The sequence below is a fragment of the Giraffa tippelskirchi genome, chromosome 2, assembly GCF_054371585.1.
Source record: "Giraffa tippelskirchi isolate mGirTip1 chromosome 2, T2T-mGirTip1v1.2.pri, whole genome shotgun sequence".
NCBI classification, from domain to species: domain Eukaryota; kingdom Metazoa; phylum Chordata; class Mammalia; order Artiodactyla; family Giraffidae; genus Giraffa; species Giraffa tippelskirchi.
The window spans coordinates 539,775-558,501 of NC_137276.1; the positions used below are offsets into that span (position 1 = coordinate 539,775).

At 64.0% G+C, this 18,727-nt stretch overlaps 1 protein-coding gene and 1 long non-coding RNA gene across 2 annotated transcripts; both read right to left on the minus strand.

The window, feature by feature from the left end:
* Positions 1-8,317: 8,317 nt before the first annotated feature.
* LOC145539187 (uncharacterized) lies at positions 8,318-14,297 on the minus strand. The gene is made up of 3 exons (XR_014077616.1): positions 13,497-14,297; positions 11,200-11,321; positions 8,318-10,374 (listed from the first exon to the last, which is right to left on the minus strand). It is a non-coding gene; the product is annotated as an uncharacterized LOC145539187 (long non-coding RNA).
* A 331-nt stretch (positions 14,298-14,628) lies between these two features.
* On the minus strand, positions 14,629-16,001 carry UTF1 (undifferentiated embryonic cell transcription factor 1). Its single transcript, XM_081572720.1, has 2 exons — positions 15,368-16,001; positions 14,629-15,226 (listed from the first exon to the last, which is right to left on the minus strand). Exons 1-2 carry the CDS (start codon positions 15,921-15,923, stop codon positions 14,742-14,744), a joined length of 1,041 nt encoding a protein of 346 aa, XP_081428846.1. The 5' UTR covers positions 15,924-16,001; the 3' UTR covers positions 14,629-14,741.
* Between the last annotated feature and the right edge of the window lie 2,726 nt (positions 16,002-18,727).

The following is an 18,727-nucleotide window of genomic DNA, read 5'->3' on the forward strand; positions in this document are numbered from 1 at the left end:
ATGGGGAGGCCCCAGGGATGGGGGGACCCCGAGTGGTTCCGGAGAATGGGGGACCCACAGAGATGGCCCCAGAGCTGCGGCTCAAGTTGGGGCTTCACCCCTCAGCCTGGCATTCAGCAGGTGGCCCCCTCCAGCCTCTGAGCTCCCTGGGAGGGGGTCTCCTCTTCCACGGAAGGTCCCCCTCCCCACCGGAGGCGGGGGTCTGACACCCCCTCTGTGGCCCCCTCTAGCCCAGAGGTTGGTCCCTCCTGACGGCCCAGGAGACCCCTGAGCAGCTGACCGCCCCCTGGTGTCTGCAGGCCCCGGCGCCCCTCGCCACGCTACAAGGCCCCCAGAGGCCCTGGGGCTGCGGACAGGCTGCCGGCAGGGGGCGCTGGCCCCGTCTATCCAGCCCAGGGTCTGCAGATTCTCAGCTACACCCCCAGCCCTGAGGGGTGCAGGCCCTGGTGGGGTGTCAGTGAGGTCTGGGCCAGGATGGCAGGAGCCCTGGCACGTTCACAGTGGGCGCTCACTCTCACCTGGCCTCCCTCGCACGGCCACATGTACCCTCGGCTGGCCTTGGCATCTAGGAGCCCGGCCCTCAGACCCCAGGCCCCCAGTCTGGGTGAGTGTGAGGGGCTGCGGCACACAAATACACCGACACACACAGACACCAGACACACACACACACACACAGACACCAGGCACGCACATGCACACACCAGGCACACACAGACACACACACAGACACCAGGCACACACATGCACACACCAGGCACACACAGACACACACACAGACACCAGGCACACACACACACACACCAGGCACACACAGACACACACACAGACACCAGGCACACACATGCACACACCAGGCACACACAGACACACAGGTGCACACACCCACACCAGAGCCACCTCAGAGCACAGGCAGGGCGGGGCGGGGGGCTTCTCTGGACCTTCGCGCAGGGTAGGGGCCTCCTGGGTCCGGGAGGCGCAGCCACCCCAGGGCCGAGGGGGGCAGACGGTGTGAGGGCTGCACGGCAGGACCCTGGGACTCAGGACAGGGAGGGCCGGATGGGGACACCTGATGGCCGGTCCGTTTCAGACTCAGATCACTCCTGTGTCATCCCCCATGGGGGGAAACGTCTGTGAACGGAGCGGTGGACATCTGTCCACGTAGACCAGCTGTCCCCCCGCCAAAGGGTACTGACGGGCAGCCCTGTCCACGGGCAGGAAGCTGAGCCCTCCTGGGCCCCTGGGCCTAGGGGTGGGGAGTGCGTTGTGTGTGGGTGGCCTGGGGTCTTCGGTCAGCCGGCCCCGGGTGCCGACTCCCTCACCTGTCCCCGCGTGTCCCCCCAAGACCCCTGGGGCCCTGGGGGCAGAGCTGAGCACAGGGCGGCCTGCGGGCCCTCTGGGCTCCTGGGGGCGGGGCCGGGGCTCAGCGCCCGGGCAGGAGGGGAGATGCCGCTCCTGCAGGCTGCCCCCGGGCACGTGTTCCGGGCCGTGACGCAGGCCGCGCGCAGGGAGATAAGGCCCGAGGAGGCTGCGGGCCAGCGCTGGCCCCGGCCCAGGTCCGCCGGGGGCCCGCCCGCCGGGGCTGGGCGCTCTGCTGAGAGCAGGTCTTTGTGCCCCAGTCTCCCAGGTGTGGGGGCGGCCGGGGTCCTTGGGACATCGCGGCCCGTGACCGCACGTGACGGCCGCTGCCCGGCCGCCCCGCCAAGGTCTCCGCCTGGCATAAAAGGGCGCCAGGCGGCCACAGCCACAGAGCCGCGGTCCTCACGCAGCTCTCCGCCACGCTGCCCTGCTTGCCCGCCGCCAGGACCCCAGACCGAGCCCGACCGTGACCAGGTAAAGCCCGTGGGCCTCCCGGTCTCCCCCGCAGCCCGCCGGCCCCCCGGCTTGCTCGCACCCGGACACCTGCAGCCGCGACCGCAGCTCATTCAGACGACCCAAGCCTTCACGGACCCTGGACCTGCAGCCACGCCACTCGCTGTTCCTTTTTCCTATGCATATACTTCTTTGAGGGTCTGGCCTAAAGAGGTGTAGGGCATGGGAAAATGGGGCCCCGAGGTTCCCCTGCACCAGAGCCTGCTCCCCGCCGGGCACCCGCTTCGAGACCTGCCTCCACGTCCTGCACGCCGGGTCAGGGCTCCCTGACCTCCGCTTTGGGTTGGGGGGTGTCATGGGTCGTGGGACGGGATGGGGCGACCTTCACTTCCGTGGGTGCCTAGAGCTGTGGGTGTGGTCCAGGCCCTGGTCTGCACCCAGGAGCGTGGTGGGGGTGCGGCCCTGGGGACGGAAGGTGCGGTGTGGCAACAGGAGTGGGATGGCCCGCCTGGAGCCACGCGGGGCCTGACGCGCCTAGAGGTGGGGGGTGTCACCGGGGGTGGCCGTGGGGCTGCTTCTCCACCCTCATCGCGCTGTGATAACGAGTGTAATGCAAATAAAGGTAACTTCATGTGAAGTTCAGTGTGGAGAGTGTTGATCTGGTGCGTTTAAAACAAAGCTCCCTCAATCTGTGGTTTTTTCTGATCCAAGCTGGTGGGGGGCGGGCACATCAGTAAGAGTGGTCTTGGGGGAACTTAATAAAAATAAAACTTAGTGAAAAAAAAACCGGAGGGAGTGAGAGGACTCCTAGACATGTCAGCTGGGAGGGCGGTGGGTGGGGAGCTTCCTGACGACCTTTCTGATCACCAGGGTCACGGGGACAGGGCACTCCCAGGTAGTGGGGCTGGCGGGCCAGAACTCCCAAGGCTGCAGGGAAGACAGTCCACGCCCAGCACCGCCTGGGGCACCTGTCGGCCGGTGGGAGCTCCCTGGCAAGGGCGCCTGGAGAAGGGGCAGAGGGGTCCAATGACCATCGGGCTTATTGGCTAATTGGCCCAGCAAACACAGCTCAGAGACGCCCTTTATCAGCTGTCGTCCCAGGCTCAGCTGTAGGATGGTCCTGCGGGGGGTGGGAGAAGGGGATGGGCCACAGCTGCTGGAGGCCCCCGGGCTCAGGCAGACGCCCACCCCCAGCGGGTGCTCCCTTCTGTCCATCCTCACCAGGGGCCTGAGGCGGGCTCAGTTCCCCTGGGACCCTTGAAGGAAAGCAGGTGCGACACCCTCAGTGCATGAGTAACCATGGCCCTGAGCCAGACACCTTTGTTTCCTGCGATGGGGAGAGAGGTGGGCTGCAGGCAGGGCTGGATCCAGGCCGTCAGTGGCTCTGCCTTGCTCTCCACCGTTATCCTCCTGTCAGCAGCTGTAGGGAATGGCTCCTGGGCACAGGGAGGGAAACCCTGCACTTACCACGGCCAGCCAGGCATGCCCTCCCCCTGGGTTTTGGACTTGTCCCAGCTGCAGGAGGGCATCCCTCGTGGGCAGCTCCCCGGGCAAGAACACAGGCCTCGGAGTGTCCACCAGGAGGTGGAGCAGAGGAGGCCAGTGGGTCCTGCATCATCTGAGTCCAGCAGAGGAGCGCAGAGAGGCAGCTGGGGCCAGGCCTGGGGCTGGGAGGCCTTCGGGAAGGCCAGGGGACGCCAGACAGGCTGTCAGTCCTGCGGGGCTTTGTCCTGTAAAAGGTGGGGTGAGGGGATGATCCTGCCCCGTAAACCTCAGCGTGGCTTCCCTGGGGAGGTTCCCCTCCACCTGCTGCCTGGCCACTTGCGGTCACCGCCAGGGCTGGGAACGTGGGTCTCCCTGGCCTGGGGAGGCGCTGACACGGAGCCCTCCAGCTGCAGAGGCCAGGAGCCCTGGAGGCCACGCGGCCCTGGGGTCCTGACCCCGGAAAACACTGGTCAGGGACAGCAGGTCCTCTGCCCCCAGGTGTCGCTGACACCAGAGGACGGAGAATCTGTGTCATGGCCTTTCCGTCACTGCAGAGCGGGGCTGGGCTGGGGGCACCCCCGCACCCCCAAGGGGGGCTTCGTGGGGCTGCCTCTGCTCTGCAGGCCCACTCTTTCTACTTGACGTGGGGTTGGCCTGGCTGGGCACGCCTGTCCCTGACCCACAGCTGGGGTCCCAGCCTGGGCTGAGAACGGGAAGGAGACAGGGAATGGGGCCGGCAGGGGTTGGGTAGGGTGAGCACTTGAGCTGGTGCCGGTGAGAACCCTGCGCAGCGTCCGCGCCGTGGGCCTTCCTTTGGGCAGCCTGCTCCCTCTCGCCTGCCCCATGGGCGCCGTCCTGCAGCAAGAACAGAGGACAGCGGGGGCGGGGGGCAGGCACGGGTCCTGGCTCCTCAAGCCTTTCCTCAGGCGCCGAGCAGGGCCCGAGGACACAGCCCCCGGAGGCCCCGCCCCCACCGCAGGCACCGCTGGGCCTTTCTGGTGTCCAGCTCTGAGGTCACTGTTAGAAAGTGGATTCAAACCCAGGGTGACAAACACCTTTACTTCTTCCTAATCCTGTTGGTTTTCAGGTTCGTGCACAAAGCTCGGAGCACCCAGCACAAGAATCTGCCTTTATCTACTCCGACTGGAAAGCCAGGTTCCAGCACCTTCTGTCGGATAAGCTGGCCCCGATTGTGAGGGCCCAGCACAGCCCCGCCTCCTCCTTTGGTGGCTCGCTGACCGTCCCTTCCTACACAACCCTTTGGCTGTTTTCAGGGAGGAAGCAGCTCTAAAACGTCCTCGACTATAAACTGTCCACAGTCCTGAGGCCAAGAGGGCCCAGTCCCAGCAGCAAGGGGTGGGGGGTGCAAGCCTGCCAGGCACCGCGGTCTCTGCAGGCGGACACCAGGCGAAGCCCCGCACACCCCTGGTGTCTGGCCGGCCTCAGCTGCGGGCGTCCGGGCGCCCACAATCCCTTAGAAAGCGCCCACAGGCCCCGGGCACCCCAGGACAAGGCCAGCTAGGCGGGCACCCCGGTCTCGGCGTCTGGGAGGCAGTACGTTGGGGGCTGCCCGCCGCACGAAGCCCACGTCGAAGCCGGGGGCTGGTTCCGCTCGGAAGGAGCCCAGAGGCTGAGCCAGAGCAGGGGGCTCAGGCAGAGGCCCGGGGGCGCAGCGGCGGCGGCGCAGGGCCCGCGCTCAGCCGAGAGTCCTGTAGGGGGCGCTGCTGTTTCACACGGCAGCTCCGGGGCTAGGTTTCGGTCTGCGGGGAAAGGAGGGGCGGAGACGGAGAGGAAGGCCGCCCCACCGGCCCTGGCTATCAAGCCCCGCCCCCCCATCAGCCCCACCCCCCGCGAGGACGGGTGCCCGCCCCCCTCAGCCCCGCCCCCCGTGTCTCCCGCGGGCCCGGGCGGAGGAGCGCTCCGGGGCGCCCCCTCCCTGCGTCCCCAGCCTCCGTCCGCGCGGCCGAAGCACCGCCCAAGAGGGACGCGGCTGCCCAGGAGGAAGCTCCGGAGAGGCCAGGGACTCGGGAAAGCCGCCCGCCCGTCCGCCGGCCTCCCACTGGGTCGAGGCGACGCCCTTCCCCGCCCTCGGCCGGCCTGCGGGCCGGGCTCCGGAGCGCGGGCGCCGGGAGGACAGAGTGGACGCGGCCGCTCTCCCTCTGCCCACAACACGCAGCGCCCCCTCCCGGAGGCAGGTTCTTCACCTGTAGACGAGCTCTGACGCACGGGGCCCGGAGCCCACCCGGGCCAAGCCCGCCCCCCGCTCCCCGCCCCGTCCAAGGGCGCCCCGGCTCCGCGACCGCCGCTGTGTGCGGCGGGTCGGTCCCGATTTGTAGGTAGGAGACGGGGCAGCACCAAGTTCCCCCGTGAGGTGAACACGTCTCCACATTCCTTATTTAAACTTTTTGAAAATGGAAATATACAGCCAACCCTAGCTCCACTTTTGGCCACGCAGGACCTGACATGGAAGCTCAGTGGTAAAGTCACAGAGACTGAACGACAGGCTGAGTCTCCTCCGCTGCGGACAGAGGGTCCTCGGGGTTCGGAAGCCCCGGGATGTTCACGGGAACAGAATCCAAACAGGACCAGGCCGCGGCCGTCCCTGGGCGAACCCGCAGGACGCCAGATGGCCGGCGAGCTAGCCGAGTCTGGAGGCCGAAAGAAGGCACCCAGTGCCGCTGAGGGGCTGCGGTGACCTCTCCAAAGTGAGCGGGCTTCCTGAGGCACAAGACGCGCTAACCTTTGACCCTCTTGCAGAAGTGGGCTCCAAGAACTTAGGACTTGTACACTGCGGGCACCAAGCGTCCGACCACGACTAATAGGGAGGGTGGGGGCAGCTCCTGGGTGGGGGAGGTGGAGGAGTCCCAAAGGACTGAGCAGGGAAGACCCCCTATCCGAGGGGAAGCCCCAGGCCTGGGAAAAAACCCCACCTGCGACACAAGTACACGGCTGGGTGGCTCTCCTCCCGGACCCACCTCAATTCCCGATCCAGCCTGGGGAGGGAGGGCCCCTGCACACCCTCCAGGAGTGGGCATCCCCGGGGCAGACACTGCTGGGGACTTCAGCGCCCCCATGCCCACGGTCTGGGGGGGGTCCCCCGCTCTACACCCGGAGACCTCGGCGGGCCTGGCTGTGCGCCCGCCCCTCGCAGCTGCTCCAGGAGAGCCAGTCCACCGGGCCGAAGCTGCCGTGAAGGGTGGAGGCGGGAGGCAGCCCTACTCACCACCCGGCTCTGGACAGACGGTGGGGCTGGGAATTGGGTCCAGCTGGCTAGGTGGGGCCGGCCGGGCACAGGGTTTGGCAGGGCTGGGCCGCACTTATAAGCTCAGGACGGGGGGTGGGGGGGGGTGGGGGGGGGTGGTGGAGGTGGGTTTACCTAGATGACCCAAATCCCCCCTCCGCAGATAAACGGCAGCTAATTGCTTTCAATTCAGAGGCACAAAGGAGGCCATTCGCACCTCCTCCAGCTCCGGGAGGTCTGGGGGAGGGGTGGGGCTGCAGCCAAGAAGGCAGAGGCAGCAACTGAGGACTTGCTATGTGGTCTCTGCTGCCCCTGCTGGCCGGGGCTGCTGAAGGGTGAGGGTGCCCCCCCGCCCAGCACCCCACTGTCCAACCTTCAAGGAGGTCTGCACTGTCACTCCCAGGACAGGTGGGCTCGGCCACTGTCTGTGCCATAGGCTGTCCTGCTCTGCGGGAACGTGGGCTCAGAGGAGCCAGGCAGGGTGGGGAGGGGCTGGTCCGCAAGGACCCCTCGGGCCCGCCCACACTCTCTGTCCGGGTTCACTCTGGTCACAGGAGCTGCCCCCAGATTTGAGTGGCAGGAAGGAAGGGGGCCTGCCGGCTCAGGGCAGGGACACGTCTGTGCCCGGCTCCTGGGAGCTTCTGCTCTGCTGGGCCACTGCCCAGTGCCCCCCGAGCCCCTTGGTAGCCAGGTGGGTGCAGGGGCTGCTCTATGGACAGTCACTCGGTCTTCGTCCCGGTGCCCCCAGCGCTTCACTCCTCGCTGAACGGAGCCCCGTCCCTGGTGCGAAGCTGGCCTCAGGGAAGGGGGTGGCGAGATCTGGGGCCGGTGCTCCGTGGGGAGGCTGCCAGTCAGCCGGCCCTCTCCCCCACCCCTGGCTGGCCCGCGTCTTCCCTCTCCATGCCACCGGCAGACGGATACGTGGTGCGTCCTAGACGACCCACAGGGCACTGCTGCAGGGACCCATCAGGGAGCCGCGCCCACAGGCAGACACGGCCTCGCCCGCGGCCGGATCCAGTCCCCAGCCCCGAAGGCTTTGGAACGGACAGGGTGAGTCTGCAGCCTGGGCTTCCGGGGGCGCCAGCCTGGGCTGGGAACCAAGGCTGTCCCCCACCCCCACATTGGCCCGCCTGGCCACCTCGCTTAGAGATTAACACCCCAATCCCGCCCTCGAGCCCCTCGGGCTCAGCAAGGAGCAGGGCCGGCCGGCTTGGTCCCTGGGGGTGGGGGGGAGGTTGGGATTTAAATCCCTCGCCGTGTCAGGTGGGGTGTCTCCTGAGATGACTGCAGGAAGTCCTGCAGGTTGCGTGTGCCCAGGTGCTCCCAGGACGCTCGTGGACAGGCTCTTCGGCGCAGCTGGGGATGTGGGTGTCCCGCCACGATAGTGGCCGAGCTGCGGGTGCTCGGAGCCCCTGGGCCAGCCGCGGTGCCTTCCCAGGCTGGTTGAGGAAGTGAGCCGCAGCCCTGTGACTGCTCCAGGCGCACAGAACCCGCGGGACAGGCACCCTCTAGGTCTTAGGGCCTCAACCCCCAGCCTGTGGGCCGGTACCGGAGCCGCCTGTTAGAACTAGGTGATACAGCAGGAGGTGAGCGGCGTCCGGACATGGGCAAAGCTCACAAGCTGCTCCCCATCCCTCACGGTACCGCCCAAATCACAGCCTCCTCCACGCAAAACCTGTCTTCCCCAGAACGGGTTCCTGGTCCAAAAAGGTTGGAGACCACTGGCTTAGAAGAAGGGGAATGTTTGTTGGGAATTACTGCAATGAGTGCTAAGAGCAGTACTTTGTGAAATGTCAGGCATTAACATGTACCACACCTTTCAAAACCCAGACAGGGTTAACATCTCTTTCCTTCTGATCTTTCAGGGCCAGTCCATTGGCGTTTTGGCCCCACACGGGCACCATCCGCCGCAACCCCACCCCAGGTCTGCCAGGTGACCCCTTTTCTTAGGAACCCACCTCTCACAGCCACCCCACCCCAACCGCCCCTTCTCAATCCCAAGGTGACCTCCCCTCGCGGGTCAGACGGCCTCTCCCTCCAGCTCCTGCGCGTGGGTGTGGACTCCCCTCTTGTCCTTCAGCTCTGCCGAGGGCTCGGGCCCCTCTCCTCACCTGGCTCTTGGCCCCTGGGGCCCCGCCTCCCCTCTGTCTACCCCAGGCTGCTCTGTGACAGCTGTCGCCCCGTGGGGCCTCAGCTTTCTCACTTGGCAGCGGTCTTTAGGGCTGCTGAGCCACCCCCCGCGGCTACACGCCACCCTCCTCTGGGTCCAGGTGATCAGGCACCGGTGTGGCAGTGGCTCTGGGCCGCTGGCTTCCAAGCCCAGGTGGCAGCTGACCTCCCACTGCACGGGCAGGGGCTGGTGGGGCCAGCGGGGACTGGGCGCCTGCGATCTTGAGCCGTCTACACTCTGGCCCTGAGGCTGCAACTCAGCCCACGACCAGTCAATTCCACCCCACAGCGAACTCCTCCTCCTGCAGCGGCCCGAATCCCTAGACCCGCCGGGCCCTCACCATCCCCATTGGGCCGTGACTAGTGCAGGCAAGTGAGGCCCCCCTACCCGGACCCCTTGTCCATGCCACTTGCCACTGAGAGGCCCAGAGGCCAGGAGGCCCCATGTGGCTCCGGCACTGCCCCCAGTCCCGTCTCTCCTGCGCCCCGCTGTCCTCAGAATCAGGGCTTCGGCCACCACGCCCCTCGCCCCCCTCGTTGGAGCCAGGAGGGCGAATCTGTGCTTCTGGTGGGGAGAACAGAGGTGTGGGCCACGGGGCGCGGTGGGCATGTCCCACCCCAGCAGGGCGGTGGTCTGGGGGCGCCTTCAGTTCCCAGGCTGCAGCTGTGGAGTCAGGGAAGGGCCTGCCCGTGAAGACTGGCTCACGTCTGTCTGGGCCTCCCCGTCAGCTGGGTGGGTGCCTCCCCCAGGCCCCTTCCTTCCTAGAGGGTAAGGTCAGAGAGCTTCCTGCTGCTGTGCGAGAGGCTGCAGTCCAAGCCCGGCCCCTCTGTCCCACCGGCAGAGACAGCAGCAGGGCAGGCTGAGTGGACAGGCGGGGGGCGGACCCCCACCTCTCGGCCGGGCTGCAGCCCCCTCGCCTCCCCACCTCCCCCACCAGCCAGGTCTTGCCGGCCCTGGCAGAGCTGCTTCTGAGCCGAGTCCCGCGCCTGGGGACCCCCACGACGTCTCCTCGGCACGTGGGGCCCCGCCGTCCTCCAGTCTCGTGAAGACCTCTGGTTGGAGGGGCCGGGCCACGCCCACGGACAGACGGACTGGAAGCCACCACCCACAGCCAGACCCTGTGGCCTTGCAGCGGTCCCCCCCGAGGCAGGACGCGAGTGACGTGGGGGTGGGTCCCCCGTCCGTCTGAGGGCCTCCGAAAGGGGCCCCTGGTGACCCTGGAGGGAACCTTGATGAAGGTCTAACTCCAGGCCCTGGTCTTTGGTGAAACAGATTCTGAAGCTAGGAAGCTGAAATCGACGGCACTAAACCAGAGGTTTCTGTAAGGACCGAGTGTGGAGCTCTGAGCACATGTGAACTAATTTAGAGAATTCAGTCTCTCCGTCGCACAGGCCACATTTCGGGGGCTCAGGGGCCACGTGTGGCTGGGGGCAGCCGTGTGGGACAGTCATTCTAGAACGTTCCTGTCACTCCAGAGTGCTTTTGCTTGGTGCTGCCATTAGAAACAATGAACCAAGTGAAGTCAGACAAGCACCTCACGAACACAGTGCGAAGAGCGACCCCTGAGGTCCTCGGGAAGGGACCTTCTGCAGGTCAGCAGAGTCCTTGTAGGATGAGGTCAGCACCCAAAACTCAGAAAACGAAGGAAGAAGGAGGGCCCACAGGCGTCCTGAAGGTGAAGGAAACAGACGAGACCCCCGATGAGCAGAGAAACCCGACCGAGACGCACAGAGGTGCCCACGCAGGTAAATGGCCAAAGGCAACGGGCCCTGGACACTCCCGCTGACCGGCGACGGAGGACGGGCAGGGCTGCACCCGCTGTGAGGGCCAGGAAGCGGACCCGGACAAGCCACCCTCCGGGTCCACGCCAGGGACTCTGCAGGTCCTGGGGCTGGGCCAGGTGAGCCACGCGCCCGAGTAGCCACTTCCGACCTTCAGCGACCACAGCTCTGGGAGAGGCCGGCACCTGGGCGCCCGCTGAAGACACTGCCAGAATTTGCTAAGGCATGCGCCAGCGGCAGGGTCCCATCTCTTCTGCGGCAGGGACGCCAGGCTGGGGGCTGCAGGGCGGACAGCGGCTGCTTCCTTGCTGTGGCCTCCCAAGCGGGGAGCGGGGTCAGGAGCGCTAACCCCAACTACGAGGCCCCACCCTCACGTTCTGTTGCCTCCCAGGGGCCCTCCTAACTGCACCACCCTGGGCTTGGGGTCTCAACACGGAATTAGGGGGACACGTTCGGTCTGTAACACTCAGCGCTGTGGTTTCTGGCAGACACATTGGTCCAGCGCAGAACAGGAGCAAGAGCGAGGCGGCGCTATTGTGCCTCTTGGCACACCCCCTCCCGCTCTGCGCCCCCACAACGTGGGGAAGAGACTGCAGACGTGGCGGGTGTCGTGAAGAGCGGAGAACCACGCGGACCGGGGGCCTCTGGTGAGGGCCTGGAGGAAGCGCTGGAGGGAGCCGTGCTGATCTGAGAGCACAAACACGTCTGCCCACCTCGGGTTCCTTCTTGGCCCCTTGAGTCCCTGGGGAGGAGACCGTTCACAGGTCCAGCTGTGCACCGGCGGAGGCCAGTATGGACGGTGTGCTTAGAGGAGCAGGCGTAGAATAGACGGGGTCTGGAAAATGAGCAGTGAGAATCAGGACAGGCAGTTCTGAAACACGAGGTACACAGGAAGCTCGCTTCAGTTCGATTCAGGGACCGTCTGGACACCAAGGTAGGGCAGACAGAGCTAATCAGACAGAGTGGAGCCCTATCTGGGCTGCGGAAGCCCCTGGACTGAGGGCCAAATGCCTCCTTGGGGAAAATGCATCTGTATGAGGTGGTCCCTTGTCACTGGAATAGCTGTTCTTCTAGGGCTCAACAGCACTGACTCTGGATGGGTGAATGTGCTGTGATAACCGCTCTCTCTGGCCCCAGCCCCGGAGGGAGGGGAGCTGGGGTGGGAGGCTGAGGGTGCTGAATTAGGTGGGAGCTGGATCCCAGGAAACAAAACGGGCCCAGGGCCGTCCTCCACACACACGCCAGGAGCGCCAGCTGGGTGTGGGGTTAAGGGGAAAAGCAAAGCCAGCCCCCGGGCCCGGAGTGGGGGGCCCGCGGTCACGGCTGTTGACCGAGCCAACGAGGCTACAGGCCGCTGTGCACGGGCCTCAGCGCCACAGAAGAGGCGCGCGGGTGAGCTCACGCGGCACGGGCACCAGCAGCTGGACGGGTCCCCGAGCCCCTGGACAGGAGGGCGCCGGCAGGTCCACGGCCACACCGCTGACCACGCACTGCAACACCAGGTGTTGAAGGTTTGAACCTCACACTCCCTAGGGCAGCTGAGATGAAACGGTAACGGAAGTAAGTGTGGCTGAGGGTGTGAGGAAATCAGAGCCCTTGTTCAGCGTCGGTGGGAATATAAAACGGGGCAGCGGCTGGAAGACAGTATGGAGGTTCTTCAAAAAATTAAAAATGGAATTACCATATGACCCATTAATTCCACTTACACACCCCAAAGAACTGAAAACAGGGTCTTGAAAGATATTTGCACACCCATGTTCATAGCAGCATTATCCACAATAGCTGAAATGTGGGAGCAGCCCAAATGTCCACCAACAAATCAATGGACAAGCAAAATGCTGTCCATCAATGCAGTGGGCTATCATTCAGTCTGTAAAAGAAAATCCACAGTATGCCGTGTATATTGTTCACAGCTTGGAAGACATTATTCTAGGTGAAATAAACCAGATACAAAAAGACAAATACTGTCTGATCCCACTGTTGAGGTCCCCAGTGGCTCAGAGGGTAAAGAATCTGCCTGCGACACGGGAGACCTGAGTTAGATCCCTGAGTTGGGAAGAGGGCACGGCACCCACTGCAGTATCCTCACCTAGAGAAGCCCACAGACAGAGGAGCCTGGCGGCTGCAGCTTGTGAGGTCGCAGAGAGTCGGACACGACTGAGCACACACACCGGAGCGTCCCGCCGGGGGCGGGGGGGCTGCAGAGTGAGCGTCCAGTGATTAGTGTGGGAAGAGCAAGCTCTGCAGCTGACGGGGTGACCGCTGCACAACGTGAATGTCCCCGACGCCAGAGCTGCACACTGGAAACGGCTAAGACAGGAGACTTAATGCTCCACGTATTTCACCAGAGTGCAAGTGAAGGGGTGAGCCTGCTGGCCGAGGGGCCCCTGATGACCCCTGAGGATGGGCCGGGAGGCCGGCTGGGTCGCTGCCCACACAGGCACAGGGAAAGGCATGCCCATGGCCAGGGTGCCATTCCCACTGGGAGGTGCGCTGCATACGTGCTGAGCCAAACCCAGGATGGCTGGCATAAGACCCACCTCCCCCACAGACCCTCCGAGAGCTACAGCCAAGGCAGGTCACAGGCAGGGTGGGGAGCCGGATCTGAGCGTTTCCACGCGTCAGGAATGGCTTAAGTTACAAATAAAGCCCCTAGCCGAGGTGCTGGAGTGAGACAGGCTCACCTCTCCCCAGATGGAAGACCTTAGCGAGGCCCAGGAAGGGGTGTGCAGGGTCATCAGGCCCTGAGGAGAAGGCCCTGGTCGTGGCCCCCAGACCACCAGGCAACATGGGCAGTAAGGCAGACAGGTTCTCCTTGGTGCACCCCAATACCTTGGTCCCCAAAGACTTGGAGGCTTACATGGATTTCTTCAAGCCCCGAAACAGCCCTTTCCCAGAGCAGAGGGTCCCGATGACCTCACCCCCTGCCCCCGGGGAGGTGGGGGGGGGCTTCGGGGATTTGCTGGGAAGCGGCCCAGGCTGTCTCAGAGCTCCCACCCTTGGCTCTTACCTTTGGGAGTGTGTAGGCTGTGCCGGTGTTTACACACGCCAAAGATCCCACTGCAGGTTCTGCCCTCGGGTGGACTGGAAAGGGGCAGGCACCATCTCTCGCAGCAGAGGCCAGCGTGTCAAGGATTTGGGATCTTTCGTACACAGCCCCCAGTACCAAAGGGTGGGTGCACCCTTCTTTTGCCGGGTCCCTGCGGCTGGGGGCCAAACTGGGGCCTCTTAGAAGACAATTCCAGAAAAGGGCTGGGGGAGGGGCTGAGTGCTTGGCCGCCTGGAGCCTCCGGAGGGCGAGGACTGCAGGGCGCTTGGAGACAGGCTTCCCGTTTACCTCGCGGACCAGAGCAACCACTTAAGTCTCTGAATGATCCCCTAGCTGCTGAAAAGCCGCCGGGCATTCAGCCCGAAGGCGTATTGTTATGCGGACCCGCGCCTCTGGCTGTTTCCTATTCCCACCCGACTGGGAGCATGTCCGGCCCCGCCCCGTCCCCGCCGGGTCTGAGCCCTCAGCGCAGGGTGGGGCCCTCAGTCAAGACTTGGAAAATGGTCCTGGGGCGATTTCGATAAAGTCCTTTTAAAGTTGCACGAACCCTGGCCTCCGCCAAGGTGGAAAACCTCAGACCCGCAGCGCTTCCTGCCCCGGGCCCACCCAGCCCACGCACCTCCGTGGACAGGAGGGGACCGCTTCCCCGGGAATCTCCTTCCTGGACGCTGCTCGGCCCAAGGCCGCGGGCTCTTCCCTGGACGGCCCGCGGGGGGCGGCCGGAGACCGCTCACACCTCCCCCACCGGTTCCGGCTGAACCCGGCCCCCGCCGGTTCCCGGGGCCCTCCCCGTGGCGCCCGGCCTCCTCCCCGCTCGCAGGGGCTCGCCCACCGCGGCCGGTCTCTGCTGGTGGGAAGTCCTGGCAAGCAGGGTCTGGAGACCTGGAGAAGGCTGGTATGCGATGCGGGCCCCGACCTCGGGTTGCACGTGCCCACAGCCCTCCCCCGACGGGAGACGGAACTCCTAGGCCTGGTGGGGCCGGGCAGAATCCCAACTGGGCCTCTCCCCGGGGTCCGGAGGCCATTTTAACCTCCTGGTTATCTCCAGCCCTACGTTCCTACCCAGTGCGCAACCTGCAGACACAGGACTGAATCAGAAAAAGCCATCTTTTTATTGAACATACCTAGGTTTGGGGGGAGGGGCAGCAGGCAGGGTCAGGGCTGAGGGGGCGGCCCTCCGGCGCGGGGACCGCGGAGGGACAGGCCTCAGGGGCGCGAGTCGGCTAGGACGCCTCGCTCGGCCGCAGCGCTGCCCAGGATGAAGCCCACGGCCAGGGACACGGTCTGGTCGAAGGAGCCGCGCAGCTGATCCACGTGCTGGTTCAGGGTCAGCAGCTGGTCACGCAGCGGGCCCAAGATGGACACGATGTCGCCGAGGTGCCCCAGGGTCTGCAGGAGGGCGGCGTTCAGCGACGGCGGCGCGGGCTGTTGGGGCGCGTGGTCCTCCGGGCGGCCGGGCGGCGAGTCGGGGTCTTCCCGGGCGGGGCCCGGGGACGGCGGGGGCGGGGAGCCGGGGGCGCGGAAGGGCTCAGATTCTTCGGGGCGGCCAGGCGCGGGTGTGAAGGTGCAGAGGGCCGTCGGGGAGCCGGGGACGTGGGGCGCGTCCGCAGACTTGGGCGGGGACGGGCTGAACCTGAGCGTCCACGCGGGATCCGAGTCGAGCTCTCGGGACGCGGGCAGCGGCTGGGCGCCTGGAACGCGGAGCCGCCGGTTGCCGGGGGCGCGCCCGCCCCCCCCCAGGCCGCTCCCCCAAAGCCCGCTCCCCCCCCCCACAGCCCGCTCCCCCCGCTCCTCCGTCTGGGGCGCGCCCTCCCCCACCCCAGCCCACCTACCCGGCTCGGCGGGCGCGGCGGAGGCCGGCCGGCGGCCGCGTGGGGGTCGTCCGGGCCCGGGGGAGCGGCGGCGTCCGCGCCTGCGCCCGTTGTCGCCCAGGAGGCCCATAAGCTGGCGGATCTGCGCGTCGAAGGGCCCGGGCGGCTGGCCGTGCGCGTCGCGGACCTTGTCCTTGAGGAACTTGTAGCGGCGGCGGCACTGCGCGGGGGTGCGCCGCACCTGCTGGCGGGCCAGCGCGGCCGACACGCGGCGGTAGGTGGGCAGCGCCTGGCGGCGGTCCAGCAGGAGCGCGCGCCACACGGTGGGTTGCAGCAGCGTGCCCAGCAGCAGCTCCGTCTCGTGCGCGCTCCAGGGCGTGCGCTGAGCCGAGCCGGGGGACACGGGCGAGCCGGGGGACGCGGGCAAGCCGGGGGGCGCGGGCGCCGCCAGCGCGCCGGGCGAGGCGGGCCTCCGGGGCGGGGTCTCCGGGGCGCCCCCCGCCAGCCGCGGCTCGGGGTCCGGGCTGGCGGGCGATGGCGGCTCGGGCGGGGGCGGCCGCCGCGGCCGCAGCAGCATCCTGGGGCCGGCGGGGTCGGGGCCGAGGCCCGGGAGAAGCCGCCCGTTGGCGCTCGGAAGACCCTGCGCGCCCGCCCTGCTCGAAGCCGGCGCGGAAGCCCCGCCGGGTCTACGCGGCCCTCCCCCTGCCCCGCCCCGCGCCGCCCCGCCCCGCGCGCCAAGTTCAACCCGGCCGCGGCAACGCCTGGTCTCCGGGCCAGTCTTCGGGCTCCTGGGTCTCCAGCTCGTGGAGTAAGGCTCTGCCCCCGCCCGCCTACCGCGAAAGCGCCCGCCCAGCCCCCTTGTCTGTACATCTTAAACCGCTGGATCAAGTCCAAACGAACATGGCAAAGTGTGTGGGGCGCGCAAGGTTCCCTCCGTGTTTACGCATGTGCCGTGCCCTTTCACCGCTGCGTAAAGGAAGCCATGGAACATTCTGGTTCCAGAGGCTCTGCTTTGGAGCACCCTAGATATTCCTAAGTGCAATCATGTTCTGGTTCTACCAGACGCCCCCAACCCCCCTGCGGTTTTAGTCTGCGTAGGCGGTAGTGTTCACCGCTGCTGGACCTGATGGAGAGGTAGGCCGTTGGTCAAGTTTAGTGTCGTAATTTACATACACTGCACATAAAGGGACTTTCTTATTCTGATAAAGAATGGCGGCCGCTAACATTGTGTTTACTAGGGTTAAGCCTTACCCCCTGAGATACTAAGGATAAGAGAAGGGTGCCCAACGTTACAGCTTCTGCTCAGCCTTCTAGAAGTCCTAGCCAGAGAATAAACCAAGAAAAAGGTGTGGGACGCATGGAGACGGCCGAGGAAGAAGTGAAAGGGTGCTCCTCGCGCGTGATATGGCGGTACACGTGGAAAGTGCAAAATGTACAGGCACAGTCAGAAGTAATGAGCTTTGCAAGGTCACTGAATATAACATGAACAAAAGCCAACTGTATTTCTGTACACTAACCACAGCAGTTGTGTGAAACTGTATTTCTGTACACTAACCACAGCAGTTGTGTGAAACTGTATTTCTGTACACTAACCACAGCAGTTGTATGAAACCCCTTGTTCAGTCGCTCAGTCGCGTGCCACTCTTTGAGACCCCGTGCACTGCAACACACCAGGCCTCCCTGTCCTCCACTATCTCCCGGAGCTTGCTCAAACTCCCGTCCATTGAGTCCGTGATGCCTCCAACCATCTCATCCTCCGTCGTCCCTTTCTCCTCCTGCCCTCAGTCTTTCCCAGCATCACGGTCTTTTCCAGTGAATCGGCTCTTCACATCAGGTGGCCAAAGTATTGTAGCTTCACCTTCAGCGTTAGTCCTTCCAATAAATATTTAGGATTGCTTTCCTCTCGGATTGACTGGTTTGATCTCTTTGCCATCCATGGGACTCTCGAGGCTTCTTCAGTACCACAGTTTGAAAGCATCAGTTGTTAGACGCTCAGCCTTCTATATGGTCCAACTCTCACATCCACACCTGACTACTGGAAAAACAATAGCTTTGACTAGACGGACCTTTGTTGGCAAAGTGATGTCTCTGCTTTTTAATATGCTGTCTAGGTTTCTCAAAGCTTTTTTCCCAAGGAACATGCATTTTTTAATTTCATGGCTGCAGTCACCATCTGCAGTGATTTTGGAGCCCAAGAAATTAAAATCTGCAACTGTTTCCACTTTTTCCCCATCTATTAACCGTGAAATGGTGGGACTGGAGGCTGTGATCTTAGTTTTTTGAATGTTGAGTTTTAAACCAGCTTTTTCACTCTCCTCTTTCACCCTCAAGAGGCTCTTTAGTTCCTCTTCTCTTTCTGCCATTAGACTGGTATCATTTGCATATCCAACGTTGATATCTCTCCCAGCAATCTTGATTCCAGCTTGTGATTCATCCAGCTTGGCATTTCCCATGATGTGTTCTGCATAGAGGTTCAGTGAGCAGGGTGACAGTATGCAGCCTTGACGTACTTTTTTCCCAATCTGGAACCAGTCCATTGTCCTGTGTCTGGTTCTAACTGTTGCTTCTTGACCTGCATACAGGTTTCTCAGAAGGCAGAGTAGTCTAGTATTCCCATCTCTTTAAGAATTTTCCAGCTCTTTCTTGACTCCATCTTCGCAGTAACGGCAGTGGCGTCTGTGATCTGGTTGCCAACACGCAGCTCTTTGTGCCCAGGAGCTACACACTCGAGGTGACCGACTAGGAGGCCGTTGCCCAGATCACGGCTCAGGTAGCCTCATTGGAGGGCATCCCTCCAGAAAATCAAGTTCTGCTCCTGGCACGCACACCCCCAGGGATGAGACTACCCCGGGCCGGTGTGGGATGGAGGCTCTGAGCACTCCGGAAGTAGTCGGCTGCATGCTTGGAGGTAAAGTCCATGGTTCCCTGGCCCGTGCTAGGAAACCAAGAAGTCAGACACCCAAGGTGGCCAAACAGGAGAAAAAGAAGATGACAGGCTGGATCGAGAGCCACGTGCTGTACAACCAGTGCTTTGCCAGTGTTGTGCCCACCTTTGGCAAGAAGGGCCCCAGTGCCAACTCTTCAGTCCTCTGTAATCTCGGCTTTCTCTAATAAAGCCGCTTAGCCCAATCAAAAAAGAAAGAAAAGAATTTTCCACAGTTTGTTGTGATCCACACAGTCAAAGGCTTTTGGGTAGTCCATGAGGCAGAAGTAGATATTTTTCAGAAATTCTCTTGCTTTCTCTTTGATCTGGTGGACGTTGGCTGTTTGATCTCTGGTTTCTCTGCCTTTTCTAAATCCAGCTTGTGTATCTGGAAGTGCCCGGTTCATGTACTGTTGAAGCCTACCTTGAAGGATTTTGAGCATTGCCTTGCTAGCATG

Coding starts and splice junctions, on each gene's coding strand:
- UTF1 (XM_081572720.1), bottom strand. CDS start 15,923: ATGCTGCTGCGGCCGCGGCGGCCGCCCCCGCCCGAGCCGCCATCGCCC. Junction 15,227..15,367: donor CGCCGCGCCCGCCGAGCCGG/GTAGGTGGGCTG, acceptor TCCGCGTTCCAG/GCGCCCAGCCGCTGCCCGCG.